The sequence below is a fragment of the Callorhinchus milii genome, unplaced genomic scaffold, assembly GCF_018977255.1.
Source record: "Callorhinchus milii isolate IMCB2004 unplaced genomic scaffold, IMCB_Cmil_1.0 Scaffold7, whole genome shotgun sequence".
Classification (NCBI taxonomy): domain Eukaryota; kingdom Metazoa; phylum Chordata; class Chondrichthyes; order Chimaeriformes; family Callorhinchidae; genus Callorhinchus; species Callorhinchus milii.
In genome coordinates, this window is record NW_024704748.1 from 2,643,819 (window position 1) to 2,666,047 (window position 22,229).

General features: G+C 41.2%; 1 protein-coding gene across 3 annotated transcripts; it reads left to right on the plus strand.

Moving 5' to 3' along the window:
• The first annotated feature begins 7,626 nt into the window (after nucleotides 1-7,626).
• eno4 (enolase 4) lies at nucleotides 7,627-22,201 on the plus strand. Of its 3 annotated transcripts, XM_007903592.2 has the most exons (13): nucleotides 7,627-7,976; nucleotides 10,342-10,470; nucleotides 11,441-11,631; nucleotides 13,036-13,175; nucleotides 14,482-14,648; nucleotides 15,914-16,045; nucleotides 16,580-16,648; nucleotides 16,862-17,020; nucleotides 18,021-18,146; nucleotides 18,625-18,820; nucleotides 20,035-20,102; nucleotides 20,771-20,888; nucleotides 21,452-22,201. In XM_007903592.2, exons 1-13 carry the CDS (start codon nucleotides 7,791-7,793, stop codon nucleotides 21,523-21,525), a joined length of 1,755 nt encoding a protein of 584 aa, XP_007901783.1. In that variant the 5' UTR covers nucleotides 7,627-7,790; the 3' UTR covers nucleotides 21,526-22,201. The 3 variants fall into 3 exon arrangements, with proteins under 3 accessions (XP_007901783.1, XP_007901786.1, XP_007901784.1); XM_007903595.2 differs by lacking the exon at nucleotides 16,862-17,020; XM_007903593.2 differs by lacking the exon at nucleotides 10,342-10,470.
• Nucleotides 22,202-22,229: the final 28 nt, after the last annotated feature.

Below are 22,229 nucleotides of genomic sequence, written 5' to 3' on the forward strand. Positions count from 1 at the left end.
GTGACATTTCAAAAAAGCAATTCCTTTTTATCAGCAGCTGTTTCGTTCAATAGGTCTATCCAAAGTGGACCAATGTTACTATCTAACCAGGACAAGTAGAAATAATGGAATTAAATGCTACGGGTGATTCAAACTATTTCAGGTCTGCAATAAAACGTTAGCATTCAAATTTTTATATATTTATTCGTCTTTAAACAAATGTTGCAACCACGAGGCGAGTACACAACAGTATATTTTTTTGGAAAATGCCTCTTTTGTCCCCGGAGTCTTAAAATCACAACAGACTTGCAAATAGAATTAAAGCCAAGTCAGTGTAATGGAGAGTCCTGTAGCTCAGTGGTTAGAGCACTCGCTTTGCAAGTGAGAGACCTGAGTTCAATTCCAGGCAGAGGGCGAAACCTTGGGCAAGTTTCCTTACTCCACACAGAGCCTAATAATAATCCCTCCAAAACCCAAAACAATAATAAATTGGTCATTTTCAATCCACGACTGTTTGTGGGACATTGCTGTGCGCAATTGGCTGCCGCGTTCGCCCACAAATACACAGTCAATTCACTTTACAGTGTGTTCTGTGAAGCGTTTTGAGACGTCGAGAAGACGTGAAAAAACGCTATATCAAATGCGAGGATTATTATTATTGTGAGACAGTTATTCTTAGATCCCTGTATTTTTTTTAAAAAAAAAGCATCATGAAGACAGACTACAGTAGGATCTCTCCAGATGGCGCAATAGTGTTGGTGACAGCAGGTCTGAAGATTCCCTCTGAGATGAGGAATACGTTTCATTAGCCTCGAAACGTAACCCAGAATCGGGGGTTAAGAGTTCAAGGCGTTGTCCCACGTGATCAGGGTCATAAACTTTGGATTACACAACAAGAAAAAAAACACAACACGGCCCAAGAGAAAGATTGATTTGTTCCCAGCGGATTGTAACAAAGTGTCTGAAAGATTTAATGCGAAATGGTATTAAAAAGAGTAGCTCACTCTGCGTTTTAATTAGCTTAACCTTTAGCGCGAAAAAATAACTAACGATGCAGACTTTGCATTGCGTGACGAAAGGGATTTGAAAGCAGTGCTATGGGATTTCTATTAATAAACCGACCTCAGAATAAAACCACTTCGCGCCGTAAGATTTTCCTGACAGTAGTTGCTTGCATGGAGGAGCTTCTTATTAAAGAATAAATAATTCCCAATAGTTGCAAAGGGAAAATAGTGGAGTCCTGTAGCTCTCAGTGACTCAAACTATTTCAGGTCTGCAATAAAACGTTAGCGCTCAAATTTTAATATATTTATTCGTCTTCAAACAAATGTTGCAACCACGAGGCGAGTACACAACAGTATATTTTTTTTGGGAAATGCCTCTTTTGTCCCCGGAGTGTTAAAATCACAACAGACTTGCAAATAGAATTAAAGCCAAGTCAGTGTAATGGAGAGTCCTGTAGCTCAGTGGTTAGAGCACTCGCTTTGCAAGCGAGAGACCTGAGTTCAATTCCAGGCAGAGGGTGAAACCTTGGGCAAGTTTCCTTACTCCACACAGAGCCTAATAATAATCCCTCCAAAACCAAAAACAATAATAAATTGGTCATTTTCAATCCACGACTGTTTGTGAGACATTGCGCAATTGGCTGCCGCGTTCGCCCACAAATATGTAGTCAATTCACTTTACAGTGTGTTCTGTGAAGCGCTTTGGGACGTCCTCCCGACGTGAAAAGCGCTATATCAAATGCAAGGATTATTATTATTATTATTAGTGGTTAGAGCAGTCGCTTTGCAAGTGAGAGGACCTGGGTTCGATTCCCGGCGGGGCGAAACCTTAGGCAACTTTCCTTACTCCACACACCTCTATTTACCTAGCAGTAAGTAGAAATCGGGTTGTTAATCAATCGTCGAATTTGCTTTCCCAGGGGTAATAATCCCTCCCGCACCCCCCACCCAAAAATGTGGTCACCCAATCCATGATTGTTTGTGGGACACTGCTGTGCACAAATGACTGCTGCGTTTCGTCCACAAAATATACAGGCAGTTAACTTCACAGTATATTCTGTGAAGCGCTTTGAGACGCCTCAACAACAACATGATATGGCAGGGCGAAATGATGGGCAAGTTTCCTGAGTCCACGCACCTCTGTTTACCTAGCAGTAAGTAGTAACCCGGTTGTTAATCGATTGGCGGATCGCTTTTCCGGGGCTAAGAATTCTTTGAAAAGAAAAAACTAAAAAGAATAATTGGTTCACTTAATCCAGGATTGTTTGTGGGACACATTGTGTGCAATTGGCTGCCGTGTTTCGCCCACAATACAGTTTATTCTGTGAAGTGCTTTGAGACGTTTCGAAGATGCTATATAAAAATGCAAGGATTATTATTATATATTATTATAAAGTATTATAGAATGTTCGGTTGATGCATGAAAGTGAGAATGAGGTTAAAACCAGTGATGGACACAGACACGTTGTAAATTTCATATTAAAGTATTGGAAATGCTACGGAAATCACTTAGGATCTGAAGATAAACAAATGGGAAGAAATTCCACCCGGGTCTAGATTTTCTCTATTTATGTAGCAATTCAGAGTGGCAACATTTTTAAACACGGCCTTAATTTCTTAAAAGCGCAGAAAAAACGCTTTAAAACGAAGACTGATTAAGGCAGCAATTTGCTAAATTGCTAAAATGCTAAAAAAATGAAGTAAAACCCAAGTGGAATTACTCCTGTTAAGTGTTCTTACGCAGGGTCTCACCTGAAATATGAACCCAATCTTTGCATTCAGATCCTGATCTACCTGCTACGTATTTTCAGCATTTTCTGATTGTATTTCCGATTTTACAGCGTCCAGTTTCTTCCATCCCTGTGCTGATTTCCGTGCTTACATCTTTCAATCTGAAAACGTCCGTGGCTGTGTTATTACCAGTAGGTGCGAAAAGCTTTTTGCACGAACAGGTACCATTTGACGTTGCTTTGCGGCACATTGTAAAAAAAAAACCATCAACGAGCTGAAAGACTATTATAAGGGAACTCTTGTGTTTTTGTTTGATGTCCATTTGGAGCTAAAATAAGGTATGTAGGACTCCATTGGTTGTGAAAAGCATACACGAAGTCTCATGACCTAGTTACAGAATAAATTGTGGACTAGAAAAATGTATTCCCTAAGTGAGAAAATCCTGAGTAATTAAGTCATAGATAAGTCATGAGTGAAACAAATTCTGTGTTTCACACCTCCCTATGCAGCATTCTTCTGACATAATCGGTTTGATGCGAATATACCAAAGTGCAATTATCAAATACAATTGGCACATTTTTTAACGGTTAGAATTGGAGCTACAAAGAGATTATTATAAGATAGGCAGAAATCAGAGAAACCTAGAACCATAGAAACGTACGACACAGCATGAGGCTATGTTGGCCTGTTTTTCATGTCAGTGCCACAGTATCATGAGATCTTTAACATCCATCTGGACAGGCAGCCGAGATCTCAGGTTAATGTTTCATCCAAAAGACGCCTAGCATTGCAGTGGAGTGTTAAGCTAGATTAAATGGGTTCCAAGTCTTGATGCAGGGATTGAACCCACAATCATGTGAGTCAGAGGCGAGAGTGCTACCAACTGAGCCAGGCACAAATTTGCCAAACACAAATCGCTTACAAAATAGTCATTGAGGTTTACAGTAAATCCTGTGAAGCTATGGAAGCTATGGAAGCTTCACAGGATTTACTGCAATGGGAGGATATTTGTTTATTTATCACCCCGCTCTGCTGTTCCATTCATTCTCTCATTAGCCCTTACCATTATTATCCCTCCTCTGGCTATCTTGGGAAATCTATCCTTTTGAAACATTATTTTCCCATTAGCATGAGGCTATTTTTGGCCTGTTATGCATGTCAGTGGCATAGTTCTGACTGTATTGTAAGCGATTTGTGTATGGCAAATTTGTGCCTGGCGCAGTTAGTAGGATTCTTGCCTCTGACTCACATGATTGTCGGCTCAAACCCCGCATCAAGACTTGGAACACATTTAGTCTATCTTAACACTCCAATGCAATGCTGGGGGTTTGCTGCATTGTCAGAGATGCCATCTTTTGGATGAATCTTTAACCAAAGGTCCCATCTGCTGTCTAGGCAGATGTTAAAGATCTCATGATACTGTTTGACAAAGGAAAGGAGGTTTCTCCTAGCGTTCAGGCCAACAATCCCCCAAATAAAATTGGTAACTCACTGCATGGCTGTTTATGAGACATTGCACCACCACCCTCTCTCTTCAAATGCTCTCTTCCTGCATCACTACCTGTTGCCTTCCCTCGACTGACTCCTCCTTGTACCACAAAATTGCTACCCCACCATCGGCGGCCGTGCTTTCAGCCATTAAACCCTGAAGCTGTGAAACTCTCTCCCTCAATCCCTTTGCCTTGCTCCCTCTCTCCCCATTTTCATCACGTTTGAAGACCTTGCTCTTAGACCGTGCCTACGGTCACCTTCACCCTCCCCAGGGCTCGGCATCGGGCTCTGCCACTGTTAGGTGCTCCGAGGCGCCGTCTTGTACGAAAGGTGCTATATAAATGCAAGCTGTTGTTATTATATCGAATGAAAGGATTGTTATTAAATAGAGAAGGAAAAAAAAAGACAGCTAAAGGGAAACTGGCATGGTTGTCATTTGATTATTAGGAATAACAAGTGACTAATGACATTACATTGATAATGTACATACTGAAGTACAAAAGGGAAAAGTCAGGATCTAATTTCAAAATACTATTGAACTATGTAAACTGCTCACAGTTCATCACAACATGTATTAGGATTCTAGACTGTTTGACCGAGGTCAGCGGGGTATAATAGCTGCTACAGAGATAACACTTTCAACTGCACACACAAAGAACAGACTGGTTTCATTAAAATTGATCACGGTAGTAACGTAGCTAAAGAAATCGAGTGAAATCGTGTGGTTGGAACAAGACGTGGTCCCTTTGAAAAAACGATTGACCTAATTGAAGTTGTTGAGACCATTAAGCAGATTCAGTGACTGATAGAAGGAAATTATTTCACCTACAAAAATATGCAGCCACACTTCACAGTAAATCGTGTCAAGTGTTTTGAGATGTCCTCCTGAAGTGAAAGGCGCTATATCAAATACGTGGATTTTTTTTTTATTAATATCGACTTCAATAAAGGGTTCAAATACTAAGGGATACGGATTAAAAGTTCAGAAGTTAGGAGTAAGGATGAATGTTAGGTGGAAGCTCTTTTATCCCCATGGTAATAACAGCAATAACGTTTTGAAGAGATTAATATAAATGGGGTTAAGAGGCTACTGTGTATATTTGGAAATTGAGGGATACAGTGAAATGGGTGAAGGGAACAGCCTGTTAAGCCTCTTAAGCCAATGTCCTTATTCTTAAAAAATCTATTGTGTTTATATAATAATCTTGGCATTTGCATTTCACATTGTGAAGACGTTTCAAAGAGCTTTGTAGGATTTACTGTAAAGTACAATAACCGTGTATTTTATAAGCAAAACCCAGCAGCCAATTTGTGCACAGCAATGTCCCACAAATAGCCGTGAAGTGAGTAACCAATTTTATTTGGTGGATTGTTGGCCAGGACACGGGGAAAAACTCCCTTCACGTTTTCGAATAACAGAATGGGATCTTCAACATCAACCTGAAAAGGCACATGGGACCTCGCTTTAGCATCTCATCTGAAGGATAGCACGTTCCAACAATGCAGCCAACATCCCCCGTAGCACTGCATTGGAGCGTCAGTCTACACTATGTAAGTTCAAAGTCCTGACATGGGCTTGAACCCACAAACTTCTGACCGATAGGCAAGAGAGCGACCAATTGATACCAGAAGAGCCCAAAAGAGCCTCTTGCCAAGTTGTTCATCTTTCACGTGGTAGACTTAACGGAGAGCTTCAATCTTTTTTGGTCTTCGCACAAGTGCACATTGGGTCACTAGCTTTGCGCCACAAGAGATGTTGCTGCTTCACCTACTGAATTCCTCAGAGTAAGCGATACTGTCACCAGAATGCATTAAATAAGATTCCCAAGGAAAACCTTTTATCACTTGGTCCACAAGGTATTGCCGGAGCATTCATCTGAATAGCGTAACAGTGAAGTGATAATCCCTTATGCGGTGAAAGCAATTTTGAGTCAATCTCTCTCATCAATTCTTACTGACCAGGATCCACTGGTTAAGTCTATTCAGGAGTCAGAAAGTATTTCAGAGAATTGTAAAGTAAAACGTGAGAGGCTCATCTTAAAATTGTATAGTGCATATCTGTGATTCCCCACTAGTCGATCATTCTGACATATCCCTTCCAGGCACATTATCTTGGCAACTAAAATGAATTTTAAGAGGTTCGTTCCCAATGACTTACAATTCAGGGGGTGGGGGGGGGGGGAGAGCAGATCCTAGTGCATTGCATTCTGCAGAATTTTGTGACACACTAACACTGTACAACCTCCAGAGCTGCGGAGGGGCACGTGGTTTGTGCTTTGGGGGTGGTCTTGGCGTAACAAGACCTGGGCACGTTGACCTTCAAAATAAGCCGTCACTGACACGACTAGCGAAGCCGTTTCAACAGAATAAATAACAATCGCATTTCAAGAGAAAAAGGACAATACTCACCGTGATATATTTGCAGTTCTTTTTTTAACTTAAATGATAGTTGATGTTTCCCCCTCCCACTCTCCCAAAAAATAAATAATAATAATAATAGTAATAATAATAATTTGGTCACTTCAATCCACGGCTGTCTGCGGGGGACGCTCCTGCTGTGCGCGATTGGCCGCCGGGTCTCGCCCACAAAATACAGTCAGTCACTACACTTTACGGCGTATTCCGTGAATCGCTTTGAGGCGTCTCGAAGACGTGATCAGACGCCATATCAAACGCAAGGATTATTATGATTATTACTGTTATCATCGTGATTATTATTATGATTACTATTGTTATTATTATGATTACTATTGCTATTATTGTTGTTATTATTATGATTATTATTGTTATATTATTATTGTTACTATTATGATTATTATGATTGTTATTATTATGATTGTTATGATTGTTATTATTATGATTGTTATGATTGTTATTTGTTATTATTATTGTTATTATTATGATTGTTATGATTGTTATTATTATTATGATTGTTATTATGATTATTATTATGATTATTATTGTGACTATTATGATTATTGCTGTTGTTATGATTGTTATGATTGTTATTATTGTTATTATGATTATTATTGTTACTATTATGATTATTGTTGTTATTATTATGATTGTTATTATTATTATTGTTATGATTGTTATTGATACCAATTCAGTTCGCAACAGTGTATCACCACAGGAGAGGAGAGCCACGTGACGTGCAGTGAGGGGGCGGGGCGAGAGGGAGAGAGAGTGACAGGGGGTGGTGGGTGACGGACCACGTGACGGTCCCACCCCCCCCCCCCTCGGCCGGGCACCTTATATGGGACAGAGCGAGCGAGAGCGGAAGACCACGTGACAAACACACGAGCAGAGTGGTTGGCTGGGCGGGGCGGGCGAGAGCGAGCGAGCACGTGGACAGCGCGCGCACGCACGCACGCACGCAAGACCACGTGACGAGCCAACGGCTTCCCCTCCCGCCATGAGGTAGTCGCTTAGCAACGAGACGCTGGCGGGTGGGTGAGTGAGCGAGTGAGTGAGTGAGAGGGAGAGAGACGGTGTCGGTGCAGACGCGGCGGTTGGATCCGCTCCTGTACAGTGCAGCACCGGACGGGGTTTTGCTCACGGGGACCGAGGCTTGAACCCGAAGCGATGGCGGCCCAGTCTCCCGCCGGCTTCGTGCCCTACGGCAGGCGGACGCCCAGGGAGGCCCGGGAGCGGCACGAGCTGAAGCAGCAGGCGGCCGAGTACTACCGCGGCAACCAGGTGGTGCAGGAGATGCAGAAGGTGCTGAACAGTATGTTCAGCCAGAAACCGGGGGATGTTTTCGGGCACTTGGTGGGTATTTTTTTTTTTTTTGCCGCCCCCACCCCCCCGCGCGCGCGTGTGTGTGTGTGTGGGGGGGGGGTATCGGGGGTCTGGGGAGGAGTGGGGAGAGAGAGAGGGGTGTGAGAAGTGGGGGGAGGCGGTCAAGGAGGGGCAGAGGGGAGGAGGAGGAGGGGCGGAGGGGAGGAGGAGGGGCAGAAGAGGAGGAGAGGGGCAGAAGAGAGGAGGTGGAGGGGCAGAGGGGAGGAGGGGCAGGGGGGAGGAGGGGCAGAGGGGAGGAGGGGCAGAGGGGAGGAGGAAATGTGGGGGTGGGGCAGGGGAGGGAGGAAGGGAGGGGGAGTGGGTGAAAGTGGGGGCAGGGAAGAGGAGGGGCCAGGGTAGAGGGAGGGGGAGGTGTTGGGGTGCAAAAAAAATTAAAAAGAAACAAAAAAAACACCCCCCCCCCCCCTCACACACACACACACACACACACACACACAGAAATGTCTGCAAATTAAAGGATATAATAATCTCTCACCGCAGGCAGGCGAGACCCTCGTCCACCCATCCAGGCGCGCTTCCGCAAACTCCCTGCTCGTCAGGGGTCTCCCGAACTCCTCCCTCCACAGGCTGCAGATCATCCAGAACTCTGCAGCCCGTGTCCTCTCCCGCACCGGGCTCCGCGACCCTCTCACCCCCATCCTCGCCCAACTCCACTGGCTTCCCATCACACAGAGGATACAGCTCAAGATCCTGGTCCTCATCTTCAGAGCCCTCCTCGGCCTTGCTCCTCCCTACCTCTGTGACCTCCTAAACCCCTGCCAACCTGTCCTCTCCTCCTGCTTCACCTCCCCCGCCTTTCTTGCCCCACCATTGATGGGCGGGCCCTCAGCATCTCTGGCCACACCCTCTGGAACTCCATCCCACAGCCCCTCCGCCCCTTTCAAGATCTTTCTCAAGACCATCCTCTTCGACTGTGTCTTTGGTCACCCTCCAACCCCCACCCTCCTCGCGCCCCCATCCCTCATGATCCTAACCACCAGGTTGGGTGCGGATCCCTGACTGTCCAGCGCCTCGGGACGTCCTCCTGATGTGTAAACGTAATTTGCTGTGTGGTGATGAGTGGGAGGGAGATGGTGGGTTCCAAAAAACAAACGAGAAAAAAAAACACCACCATGCGCCCACACACACAAATGTCTGCAAATTAAAGGATATACAACAAGATTCCATTTATAAAGCGCCTTTCACGTCAGGAGGAAAATGGTGAGGGGAGGGAAGGGAGGGAGCGAGGAGGGGGAAGAGAGTCGAGAGGGGAGCTGAAGGCTCGGTCAAAGAGAAAGGTCTTGAGACCGGCCTTGAAGGAGGAAAGGGAGGAGGCGGCGAAGGCACTGGGGGATGGAGTTCCAGAGCCGAGGGGCTGAGAGGCTGAAGGCCCGACCACCGATGGTAGGGCGGTTGGGGCGGGGGACGTGGAGCAGACCAGAGCCAGAGGAATGGAGGGTACGGGCAGGTAGGTAGGGGGATAGTAGGTCGGAGAGGTAGAAGGGAGCGAGGCCGTGAATGGCCTTGTAGGTGAGGATGAGGATCTTGAAATCAATCCTCTGGGGATATAAAGGATATAATAATAATCATTGCATTCTGTACTGTAAAATGGTTTTGACTGTGTGTTTTGTGGGCAAAATAAAATACTTGCTGGGAAAGGGTGGTTGATTCCAGAACACTGGAACCTTTTTTTAAATAGCAGCTGGATGCTTTGTGCTGGGAGGACTATGGGATACAGGTGTCTACTGGAGGGATGAGATCAGGTGGGTCAATCTCGTGAGTGCATGTCAGCTTGGCTCAGGGGATGGCACTGTAGACCTTACTTCAGTAGCTCTGTGCATTCAAAGTTGCACGATTCTTCACCTGGAGAGAGATTAAGGACTGGAACAGGTTCCCAGGAAGGGTGGTCAAGGCCAAGATCTCAGAACGAGTACTTCCAACCCAAAGGCCACTGGCTCCATGTATACCAGCATTTTATCTGTTTTGACATGATAAGGCCACGCACGATCCATTTCAAACCCACACGTTGGAACACAAGTTGATTCATCAAATCAATGTGGAAGTGGCCACATCTGAAAAGCAAAATAGCTGAAAAGACGCACATTTAAAAGCTTTGAAAAGAAGTTGCGCTTACGAATAGGCAATTGCCAATTGTACTGCCAGTTGCATTTTCAATATTTTGTTTATGGATTTAACAACAACTTGCATTTATATAGCGCACCTTAAGCAGAATAGCGTCCCAAAGTGCTTGACAGTGGCGGAGCATGATGCCGAGCTACTTAAGGCTACAACTGATTTTCAAAAGCATTTTAAATGGTATATTTGGATATCTGAAATAATTTATTTTGTTCTGCAGGGTGATTATTTCTCTGCATTGGCAAACCCACCTTCAATAACCAGGTTGGTTGGAAAAGAAGTGTTGGATGCAAACAGTCAAGCAACAGTGCAAGTCGAATTGCTATGTACCATTAGGAATTTTGAGAAGGTTTGGATCGATCTCTGAAAATAAGGGATTCAATTTGGGTTATAATCGGATACTTTTGCTGAGGCTGGTCACATTCATGTTTTTACAAGTAAATTCCACATTTAGCAATAATGTTTTAAAAAGAACAGTCACACACATTCTAATATAGAATATTTTGCTGTAAAATTGTGATATTGTCACAATAAACAATATCATGCCCCTGATGGAAAGCAGGGTTCAGAGTGCTTCCGACACCTATGTTGAAAAGTATTGCTGAACATATGATTTTTAGGAATCATGGTACAGTATTTGCATTGTTTGTCTACGAACTAGTTTATCAACAAATTAGTGCATTTTCATGACACTTGAACAAATAAATGATCCCCTGTTTTGTAAGTTTACATGCCATACCTTTCCAATAGGTCATAAGGCATGGAATACAATTTTATCAATGTAAATTATAAATATAATTCTATTATGAATAAAAATACTTATTTGAAGCAAAAAGCATCAATGTATTTAAGTGGCTAGAATAAGTGGAAGAAACTCTTTTGTCGTGTCAACGGATGCCTTCATGTCTATCTGAATCGTAAAGCAAGTAGAACCTCAGTCTAACAACTCGTTCAAAAAATAGATAATTATCTGGAGTAAATAATAAATATATAAATAGAATGTTGAACCTATTCCACACATTGATCTATTTGATGTCAATTTCTTTATTTGAGCTCTGAAATTGAATAATTCTGATCAAAATGTCCTGCCTTCGGCAATGTAAATATGAGCCTGTTGATGTCCAAATCTGGAAAAGGCTAAATTTTCTGTATATTTATGCTTAAAATTAGAGTGGGATTAGATATCTCATATGGGGAAAAAAAAATGAATGCAACCTTGATGGCTGAAATGGCCTGCTTCTGTGCTGTAACATTGTATAAAATATGTTCTGAAACTATTTGATTCATTTTACAGAGTATGCCTTTTATTCATTTTACAGAGTATATGTACCGCCACCTTGCCCAGTTTTTGCACTGCCCTTTCCCCAACATCATCCGACACTGGGGAAGCAAGTAATGAGAAAAAATATGAATCTGCTCGTATAGCCTTGGAATGGATTAATGATCCACTAAACTCCATGCTGACAGGAATTTTGCCAGATAACCAGGCACAAATAGACAAACAGTTGAGGTATAATCCTTTGAATCTATCTTTTCCAATTCTTCATTACTCCTTTAATTCACTATTTCTGCACCATAATAGATTTTTAATCAGTACAACAACAACAACAAGATTCCATTTATAGAGCGCCTTTCACGTCGGGAGAACGTCCCAAGGCACTGGACAGTTGGGTCAGGACCCGAGCATTGGGGGAAATGGTTAGGGTGAGGGGAGGGAAGGGAGGGAGCGAGGAGGGGGGAAATGGTGAGGGGAGGGAAGGGAGGGAGCGAGGAGGGGGGAAATGGTGAGGGGAGGGAAGGGAGGGAGCGAGGAGGGGGTAGAGAGTCGAGAGGGGAGCTGAAGGCACAATCAAAGAGAAAGGTCTTGAGATCGGCCTTGAAGGAGGAAAGGGAGGAAGCTGCGAAGGCACTGGGGGATAGAGTTCCAGAGCCTCGGGGCTGAGAGGCTGAAGGCCCGGCCACCAATGGTAGGGCGGTTGGGGCGGGGGATGTGGAGCAGACCGGAGCCAGAGGATCGGAGGGTACGGGCAGGTAGATAGGGGGATAGTAGGTCGGAGAGGTAGGAGGGAGCAAGGCCGTGAATGGTCTTGAAGGTGAGGATGAGGATCTTGAACTCGAAGGTGCCATAGGGAAGTCAGAAGAAACTTCTTTACCCAGAGAATGGTGGGAATGTGGAACTTGCTACAAGGAGTAGTTGAGGCAAATAGCATATATGCATTTAAGAGGAAGGTAGATAAGTACATGAGCGAGAAAGGAATAGAAGGTTATCCTGATAGGCTTAGATGAGGAAGGGCAGGAGGAGGCTCATGTGGAGCATAAACACCAGCATAGACCCATTGGGCAAATGGCCTGTTGTTGTGCTGTATATTCTATGTAATTCGCATTTTCTTTAAAAAAAATTAAAATCAATAGATTTTTCAACTTAGATATTATATGGTATGAAAAGTGTACCACTATAAGTCGGTGTTCTATATAAAAAACAATGATATAAGAACATAAGAAATGCAAGCAAAAAAAGAGCAAGGTCCACTTTGTTCGCCTTCCACCTTCCTGGCAGTCGCATGCACATATGTCCCAAACTACCTATATATTATTCCCATAATGTTATTTCCTAAAAGAAAACAATCTTATCTGTGTTTGAAATGATATGTCCTTTGCAAACATCTGTGGTCAGAGGAGAGAGTTTTTATACCATTAGGAACAATTAATGCTGTGTTTACATTACTTTTGTACTGAAATCTGGGTTCATCAGTACAATTCAGAACCGTATCTTGTGGAGCTACTTTTGGAGCATTTTGATCGATATAACTGCAGTCCACATACATCATTGGAAACCAATGCTCTCAAATTTAACATTATTGGATGCTCCAATGGTTTCATGCAAAAATACTAACATATGACTTATGTTACACAGTGAATACTTTAAACAAAAATTGGAAGAGTACGAAGAGCAAAAGAAAAATGAACCTGAGCCAGTGGTGGTAGAAGAGCATGATGTGACCCCAATTCCAGTTGTCAGTTCTTCATTAAGCAAGAAAAAGAAAGCTCTCAAGCGTTTGTATCAAAATTGAATATACCTTATTCTCAAAGAATGCAATTTTGGAAAATTAAAATTGTTCTTACTTATAATAATAATAATCCTTGCATTTGCTATAGCGATTTTCACGTCGAGAGGACGTCCCAAAGCGCTTCACAGAACACACTGTAAAGTGAATTGACTGTATATTTGTGGGCGAACGCGGCAGCCAATTGCACTCATTTTGCTGCAGTAGGCACTTCCCTGTTGTAGATCCGTTCTCCCAGCAGTTGAACTTATTCCACACCAAATTACAGTGTTGAAGCTTTCTGGAAGCAAAATTACTTAACACTACTTATTGCTGAAAACTTCGACTCACAATGTCAGCCCTCTGAAGAGCCATTCCAAGGCCTTTGGGTGAATTCCATGTGGATCAATAGATCCTTTTTATACAGGACCTTGATTTCCCTGTGCCATTAAGGAGTTATAAAAAGAAAATTGTAAAAATAAGCAGAAGTATCAGAAAGGCAAACAAAAACTTCTATTCCATTAGATTATCGGGCTATAGCAGGCTATTGTCTTCTTGTCATGTCTGCTGTTAAAAACTGACCAGTATGGAGGTGAAATGATACAAATTACTTAAAGATTCATTTGGCCCATGTGAACTTTATTTTGACTCTACGGGAACATGAAACTGAACAAATAAGGAAGAACTGATAAAAATTGAAATCATGCAAAATTAAAGGGTATCCCTACAATGTCCGTGCCATTTCATCTAAATGCCCAATCAGCTATTGACACTGAATCATCTGCAGATGAATCTCTCAATGTCAACTTTGAAAATAGGTGAACTGAGAAGCATAGTAAGTGTAAATGTCTGGAAAAATGTATTTGATGAAAATCAATTTCAAATGTAAATTTACATCATTTCAAATGTAAAAAGGATTTCTGTAATGAAATATGCTGAGCACCAGGTGTTAACATTTCAATGCCCATAAACTTTAATAATTTCATTGTGGGCAAATAAATTTTAAAAAAATTAATTCAAAATAGCCAAAGGAAAATGTCTTAAACTTGTGTTTTCGCCCACAAAATAAAAGTCACTACACTTTACAATTTATTCTGTGTAGTGCTTTGAGACATCTCAAAGACATGACAAGGCACTATATCAAACAAGGATTTTTATTAATATTTACTTGTTACTTCTCTTGATTTTAAAACGATAGTAGCAAAGCTCTCACCATTAAAATAATTTTCTTTCTAAAACTTAGTTTTACTTCAGAAATATGTTGGATTTTTTTTCAGAAATAGATCAACTTACGTTTATAACTTGTTGCTTTTTAGGCAAGAAGAGTGTTGCTGTGGAGAAGCCAATTACACCATTTGAGCCACCAGAACTGGTGCTCCCTGGTAGTGTGGCTTTTGGTGCAGTATCACTAGTCTTTGCAAAAACAGTGGCCAAACTCAAAAACATCCCCCTGTATATGTATATGTCCACAATGAATCAACAGGTACGAGGATAGTACATTTGTTAGAATTTAAATGTAATGTGTTGATTTGGTTAAAAAGTGTAAGTACTGTAATTTATGAATTGCATCAGTCACACACCACAACAACAACAACAAGATTCCATTTATAAAGCGCCTTTCACGTCAGGAGGACGTCCCAAGGCGCTGCACAGTTGGGTCATGATCTGAGCAGGGGGGAAATGGTTAGGGTGAGGGGAGGAAGGGAGGGAGCGAGGAGGGGGGGAAATGGTCAGGGTGAGGGGAGGGAAGGGAGGGAGCAAGGAGGGGGGAAATGTCAGGGTGAGGGGAGGGAAGGGAGGGAGCGAGGAGGGGGAAGAGAGTCGAGAGGGGAGCTGAAGGCTCGGTCAAAGAGAAAGGTTTTGAGACCGGCCTTGAAGGAGGAAAGGGAGGAGGCGGCGAAGGCACTGGGGGATGGAGTTCCAGAGCCTCGGGGCTGAGAGGCTGAAGGCCCGACCACCGATGGTAGGGCGATTGGGGCGGGGGACGTGGAGCAGACCGGTACGGAACAGAGGGTACGGGCAGGTAGGTAGGGGGATAGTAGGTTGGAGAGGTAGGAGGGAGCGAGGCCGTGAATGGCCTTGTAGGTGAGGATGAGGATCTTGAAATCAATCCTCTGGGGGATGGGGAGCAGTGGGGGCGAGCGAGGGCGAGGGTGGGAGTGATGTGGTCGCGGTGTCTGGTGTGGGACAGTACACGAGCTGCAGAGTTCTGAATGACCTGCAGTGTGGAGGGAGGTGCCAGGAAGGCCGGCGAGGAGAGAGTTCCCATAGTCCAGCCTTGAGGTGACAAAGGCGTGGACCAGCAACATTTAAGTCATGTAGCTGAACAGAAAAGAACAGCTTAATGTGTGTGGTTCATAAATTGATTTTCAGGTTCCAATGTTTGACTTGTATACCAGATTTCATGGTAATGTTTTGTAGCATACTTTGCATTACATTTTCTGGGTACAAGTAAAATGGTATTTTTCAGTGAAATATGTAGACAGTGACTGATAAGTACCCTTTGGTGACATATGTTCGACTGCAGATAGTCTCTACTGTTCGGTATCCGATATGACAATCGAAGTTTTTTAAAAAAGGCTTTGGATAAAACTATTGTGCTGAAGTTATGGGGGTAAGGGGAAGAGGGGACGGAAGGGGCTTTGCTCAATCCAGAAATTATTCAACAACAAAAAACAGATTTAGTGTATTTTTTTATATGTTTCAAGCACGACTTTCTAGAGCTCCAAATCTTTGTTCTTATTTAAGGAATCCCCAAAAGAAATGCGAATTCCGATTCCTATGATAAGTTTGTTTAATTGTGGGATATCATCTGGAGGAAAACTATGCTTAATCAAGGAAATGATAGGCGTTCCAAAACCTGGTCTCAGTTTTAAACAGGTAAATCATTATCACATTCTTATCACACGTCTTTACCTGGTTGTGAATAATCCTTTAGATAAATTGATCATTTACCTCACAGCTGTTTGTGGGACTGCTCATTAAAAACGGCAAATTGCATCTGTATAGTGTCAGGTTGGGAGGAAGTCCCAAAATGCTGGACAGTGAAGGGGTTTTCACCCAAGGGAGTTGGGATCCTCTGCTGCAAATGGTTTGCTTACAATCACCCTGTCTCAGTTGGTAACACTCTCACCTTCGAGTCAGAAGGTTGTAGGTTCATGCCCCATGTCAGGACTTTGAATTCATATAATCTAAGATGACCCTCCAATGTATTTTTAGAGGTGCTGTCCATTGGGTGAGATGTTAAACCAAGGGCTTGTCTACCAGTTCAGTTAGGCGTGAAAGATTCCAGAGCATTTCTCTTGAAAAGAGAAGGGATTTTCTCCCGGCGCTAAATAATTGCAAGGTCCTTTCCTCTATTCTGCACTGTTGCTCTTTCAGAAATAATTTAACGATTTAATCATTCTCCTGCAGGGTCTTAAAATGATGATCGATCTTCACCAAAAAATTCTAATGTTGTCAATACCACCACAAAGAAATTTGGTAAGAATATAGTAAATACAGTATGTAGCTGTAACATTTATCAGTCATCACAATACAATCAAGAAATCATATTCAGCTAAGAATAAATTGATTCTCACATTTATTTTGTGTTAAGATTAAAATAGAGGAAGCGTCTAGTATTTTTTTGATGGAGTTAAATCTTTCAGAGGTAACAGAAATTTTTAACTGAAATAATGTCTCTACACTATTTAGCGTGAAGTATTGTCTAGTGCTGGCTGTGTACTTAAAGCATGTGATCGACTGGAACAGCCTTTTGAAATAATCGAGGAAGCATGCACTGCACTTGAATTAACGCTAGGGGAAGACTTCCATTTGATTATCAATTGTGCTGCTCATGAACTGATGGATTATGTGAGTTAACTTTATGCTTCTCTACCATGCAATACATTTATGCAAGTTTAAAATTAAAAGAGAAAAAACTTCCCTTCTAATATTGTTATTCATGATCACTTTATTCAACACACACGTTCCAAAGTGAGTGCTTCCTAGTAAGAAATGATCCACTTTGAAAGCTTTCCTCAGACCAATAATGTGCCTCAATATTAAACCCCAGTCGCGTGCCCTGTGCTGAATGAATGTGACCTTGTTTTCACCAGTTGACTTTACTGTGTGCAAAAAGATTACTGCTGGTGCCTATGAAACCTATCACTACTTGAATGTAAAAAGAATAATTTGGTCACTCAGTCCACCACTATTTGTGGGACACCGCTGTGCGCAATTTGTTGCTGTGTTTCACCCACAAAACATTCAGTCAATTCATTTTACAGCATATTCTGTGAAGTACTGTGAGACGTCTCGAAGACGTGATAAGGTGCTATATCAAATGCAAGGATTGTTATAAGGATTATAGTTATCTGTGAAGTTTAACTTGTTGCGGCATTTTAGGGTTATCAATAAGCTTTTAGTTGCTAAAAAAGAGAATAAGTCTTTGTTGGCTTTTTATAATTTTATCTAAATTGCACACAATTAATTCCCATTTTTGAATGTAGCTTTTTAAATATTTTGTGCACTCAGTACGTGATGTCAAATGGGCTGCCTGTGTATAGCATGCATGCACAATGCAGAAATAATGGCCACTATACAATATTTGTAGTCGAAAAGATTGCTAAAAATCAAAAACACATTTGAAAAAAAGTTAAAATAAATGTTAATATTATCTATGATTTTTGTTAAAAAACAAAAACAGCAACTCTAGATTGAAGCATTAAAAACATACAATTTCTTTCTTTCTGGTTTTATGCTGTAGATATATGCCAAGTGTGATTCAGTTGACCTTGTACCTATTACCATTCTATACAATGACCTCAGCTATGGTTGAATTGAAGGTGAGAATTTTTTTTTAACTTTCTAGACCAAGGAGAAATATGAAATTATGAGTGGAGTACTAAAACATCCTGATGAAATGATGGAAGTGTATGAGAACCTGATTGCCAAATACCCATCAATTATTGGTTTGATAGATCCTTTACGAAAAGAGGTTAGTATTTGTGAATTCAAATTATTTAGACGAGTTGAACTTTGGTCAAATGAGAATTGAACGTGGATTAAATGAAACAGTTATTTATGAATGCTGTATATCTAAGCTTAAGAAATATTGTGGTCAATTCAAAGTGCAAAGAACCGTAAATTGAAAGTTTCTATTTAAAAATGTAATATAGGACCTATTGTGGCATATACTTTTTTCAATGTCAGTTTAAGATAAATTGCATGTTTTATAGAAATGCTCATTGCTACATATATGCAGTACAAAATCACATTTGTATAGCACCTTTCAGTCTGGAGGATGTCCCAAGGTACTGGCAAGTCAGGGATTTGGACCCGAGCTGGTGTTGGGATTGGGAAAGGTGGAGGGTAGGAGGGTGGCCGTAGGCACGGTCGAAGATACTGAATATGTTGAATGTATATCTTTTTAGAAATCTCCTTACAACTAAGTTTTTTTTTATTATTTTGCTTAGGATGTTGAACAGTGGATTTCACTGTGCAGTGCTTTTAGTTCCCAATGTTATCTCATAGCTGATGTAGCATCAAAATCAATGGTCAAGCTCACAGCAGAGCAAAATCTCAATGGAGTCAATTCCACTTGTTTGGTCTTGAAATACGCTAACCAATGCACACTAACTGACCTCACTGAAGTAACTAAAGTGATAGAAGGTGAGTGACAAAAATTGAGAATATTTGGTTTCCTATACAATTTAATTCAATTCAGAAAAATATTATGTTATGTGGATCGGTGTCAAAGTAATTAATAAACTTCATAAATTCTATTAGGGATGATAACCAGAAACTCAAGAGCATACTTACTTAACAGTAAGAAACTACTACTCAACAGCACTTATTAATATCTAATCTGATATTTAGTATTTTTTATTACGAATTAGTAATTATAATGTCTTAGCTTCTCGTTATTGCTGTTGGCTGTTTGTTATTATTGTCATAATTTATTCAATCTTTTTAGTTTTCTGCATATTGTGTAATAATCCAGATTAAAAAGTAAAAATACTCCCCCAAATATGACTAAATCTAGTAATAATTCATTATTGCAATTTTATGATACAGATCAAATCACAAACAATGAAGTTAATGGAGCTCTGATCCCTGAATATTGAACACATCATTCTGAAACCTTCTATTAAGTTTCCTCTTAACCTTCTCTGCTCCAAGGAGAATAATCCTAGTTTCTCTAACCTCTCCTGATAATTGAAGTCCCTCATTCCTGGTACCATCCTGGTAAATCTTTGCACCCTCTCCAATGCCTTGACATTCTTCCTAAAGTGTGGTACCCAGAACTGAACACAGTCTCTCGCTGAGGCCTAACCAGTGTTTATATAAAGGTTCATCATAACTTCCTGACTTTTGTATTCTATGATCTATTTACAAAGCGTATATCCCGTATGATTTTTAACAGCTTTATCTACCTGTCCTGCCTCCTTCAAAGATTTACTGATATGAACCCCCAGGTCTCTCTGTTCCTTCACCCCATTTAAGATTGTCCCATCAGCTTATATTGTCTCTCCTCATTCTTCCTCACAAAATGCATCACTTCGCATTTCTCCACATTAAATTTAATCTGCCACTTGTCTGCCCACTTTACCGGTCTGTTTATATCCTCTTGCAGTCTTCTGCTATCCTCACCGTTTACTACTTTTCCAGCTTAGTATCATCTGCAAACTTGGAAATTGTGCTCCCTATACCCAAGTCCAGGTCATTTATTAAGATCAATAAGGGCAGTGGGCCTAATATTGACCCCTGGTGGACACCACTGTCTTTCACATACAATAACATCTCGAAACGCTTTACAAAGAGGTACAAAGATCAAAGTGCTAGAGTGGCTGAAGCTCAAACCTAAAACCCACTTTTTGTTGCAGAGCAAGATCGTAGATTTATAATTGGCTGCACCGAGGGAGAGACCGCCGATGACAGTTTAGCTGACATTGTAAGCAACTGAGACGTCTAGAAGACGTGAAAAGCGCTATATCAAATGCAAGGATTATTATTATTATTATAATATAAAAGATCATCATGCCTCTCCATTCTAATGATGGTTATCTTATTTTTCTTTGCACCTTTAATCATCAGACACTTTGGGAGTTATGGAAAGTCCAGAAAACTAACAGTACTTGAGTTAAAGATTCGAACAGGGAACGGAACCTCAAATATATCAGTGGGACGAGCAAAAAACAGCTATATCAATTTACATCATTAATCATCAATGTATCATTTTAACCCCTTGGTGGGGAATAAGATCCCTCATGGAGATTAAGAATGAAGAAGGTCCTTCGAGGCGTCTCAAAGCGCTTCACAGACTATTCTGTAAAGTGAATTGACTGCATATTTGTGGGCGAAACGCGGCAGCCAATCCCTGCACAAGGGAGGTTTCTTTACCTGCGGTTTGAACTTTCTACAATATGTAAACCATATTGTACCAGATTGATCTATAAAAAAGAACCTGCCGTGTAACAATACGGTTTTCAAACAGAACTCCCATCACTAATTACAATTTAAAGTGATCATTATTAATTAGGTTTTCTCTTCAGTTTTATAACACCCTCCCCTCAACTAGCCCCCTCCCCCCCTAACGATTGTCAGTATTTATTCCTTTAGGCTGTTGCTCTAGGGGCTAGCCTCATCAAACTGGGAGGTCTACATCATGGCGAGCGGGTGGCAAAATACAACCGTCTGCTGGCTATAGAGGAAGAATTGGCCCACAGGGGAGCATTGGGTATGGGCTGCTTCATTTTATTCCCTTTCAGTCTGTAGAGAATGGGAGACAAAGATTGTGGGAGGAGTAAGAAAAATTGCTCAGCTGGAGGGAATGAGAATCCTGAGAGTCAGCAAACCACACTCTGTCCAAAAGAAAAGAAAGCATCTGGCAAAAAACTGCACTGGTCCGCGTAACTGACAACTTAATGGTACTGGATGCACACATAAATACCAATTGGTTTCAATCAGCAGACTATATCAATGCTCATTTTATTATTGTCCTGCTGAATTTAGTACCTTCACATCAATACCCGTCTCCTAATTTGAACGCCAGCATTATTATAATTGAATTTGCAGTCCACACAGCTGTAAATGTTGAATGCATTAGATTTTCCGGTTGCAGCCAGTGTTCCGTGTGCCTAGTATTTGCTTACAATACTGTGTCAGCGAAGAGTAATTAAGACTGGCAGATCAAAAGTTCAGTAAATGCATAGCAAACTTTTGGGGGAATTCTTTGCTTATATCGTCCATTTAGAATCTGTACCTCAACGTTATTTGGTGTTAATTTGTTATTTTTTGCAGGTCGTGTATCCAAGCATCAATTTCCTGTCGTCGCCAAAGAGATTCCAGAACCTGAAGCTGAACCAGAAAGTTAAACGCAACTTCAGGAATTCTGTGCAGCTCTAAAGATAGCACAAAATTGTTCATTGAAAATGTTCTTTTACTTACAGTGAACAGGATGTAACAGTGGAAATATCCTTGTTCAAATTATAGACCTTTTCTTTTCAGATTTAATTTTAAAAAATTCAGATGAAGAAAGAAAGCTGGTTGTGGATAGTTACGTAATTCCATTCAAATGGTATCATAGTTTGGTTTACAGAAATTTAAGTAGCCCATTTTTTTGCTGTGGTAACCATTCTTTCATTATTAGAAGAGTAATTTATATGTATTTTGATTTGTTAAGCGATCATATGAACTCGAATAACTCCACGTAAATATGTGGTGAACAAAATCGTTTTGTAATTACTAATATTGTGTAATTTTAGGAATGGATATAATACCCCTATATTTTATAGTTAAACCAGTTAAGTAAAAATGAAAGAAATTGAATCAAAATGACAGATGCTAGATTTAATGGTAGTTGCTATTCTCTCATACCTTAGACTGTACTGATGGAAATGTCTCATTAATAAGTATGTTTTATATTTAGAGCAAAAATCACACTTCAAGTAAACTGGTCTCTGGACAGGTGTATTCAGCTCTCAGTTATGTTCTCATGCAGTGTACAACGAGCAAGAATAATTCTTTAATAAATATTCTTCAAAACAAAAACTGGAAATTAAGAGACTGAACTGCCATT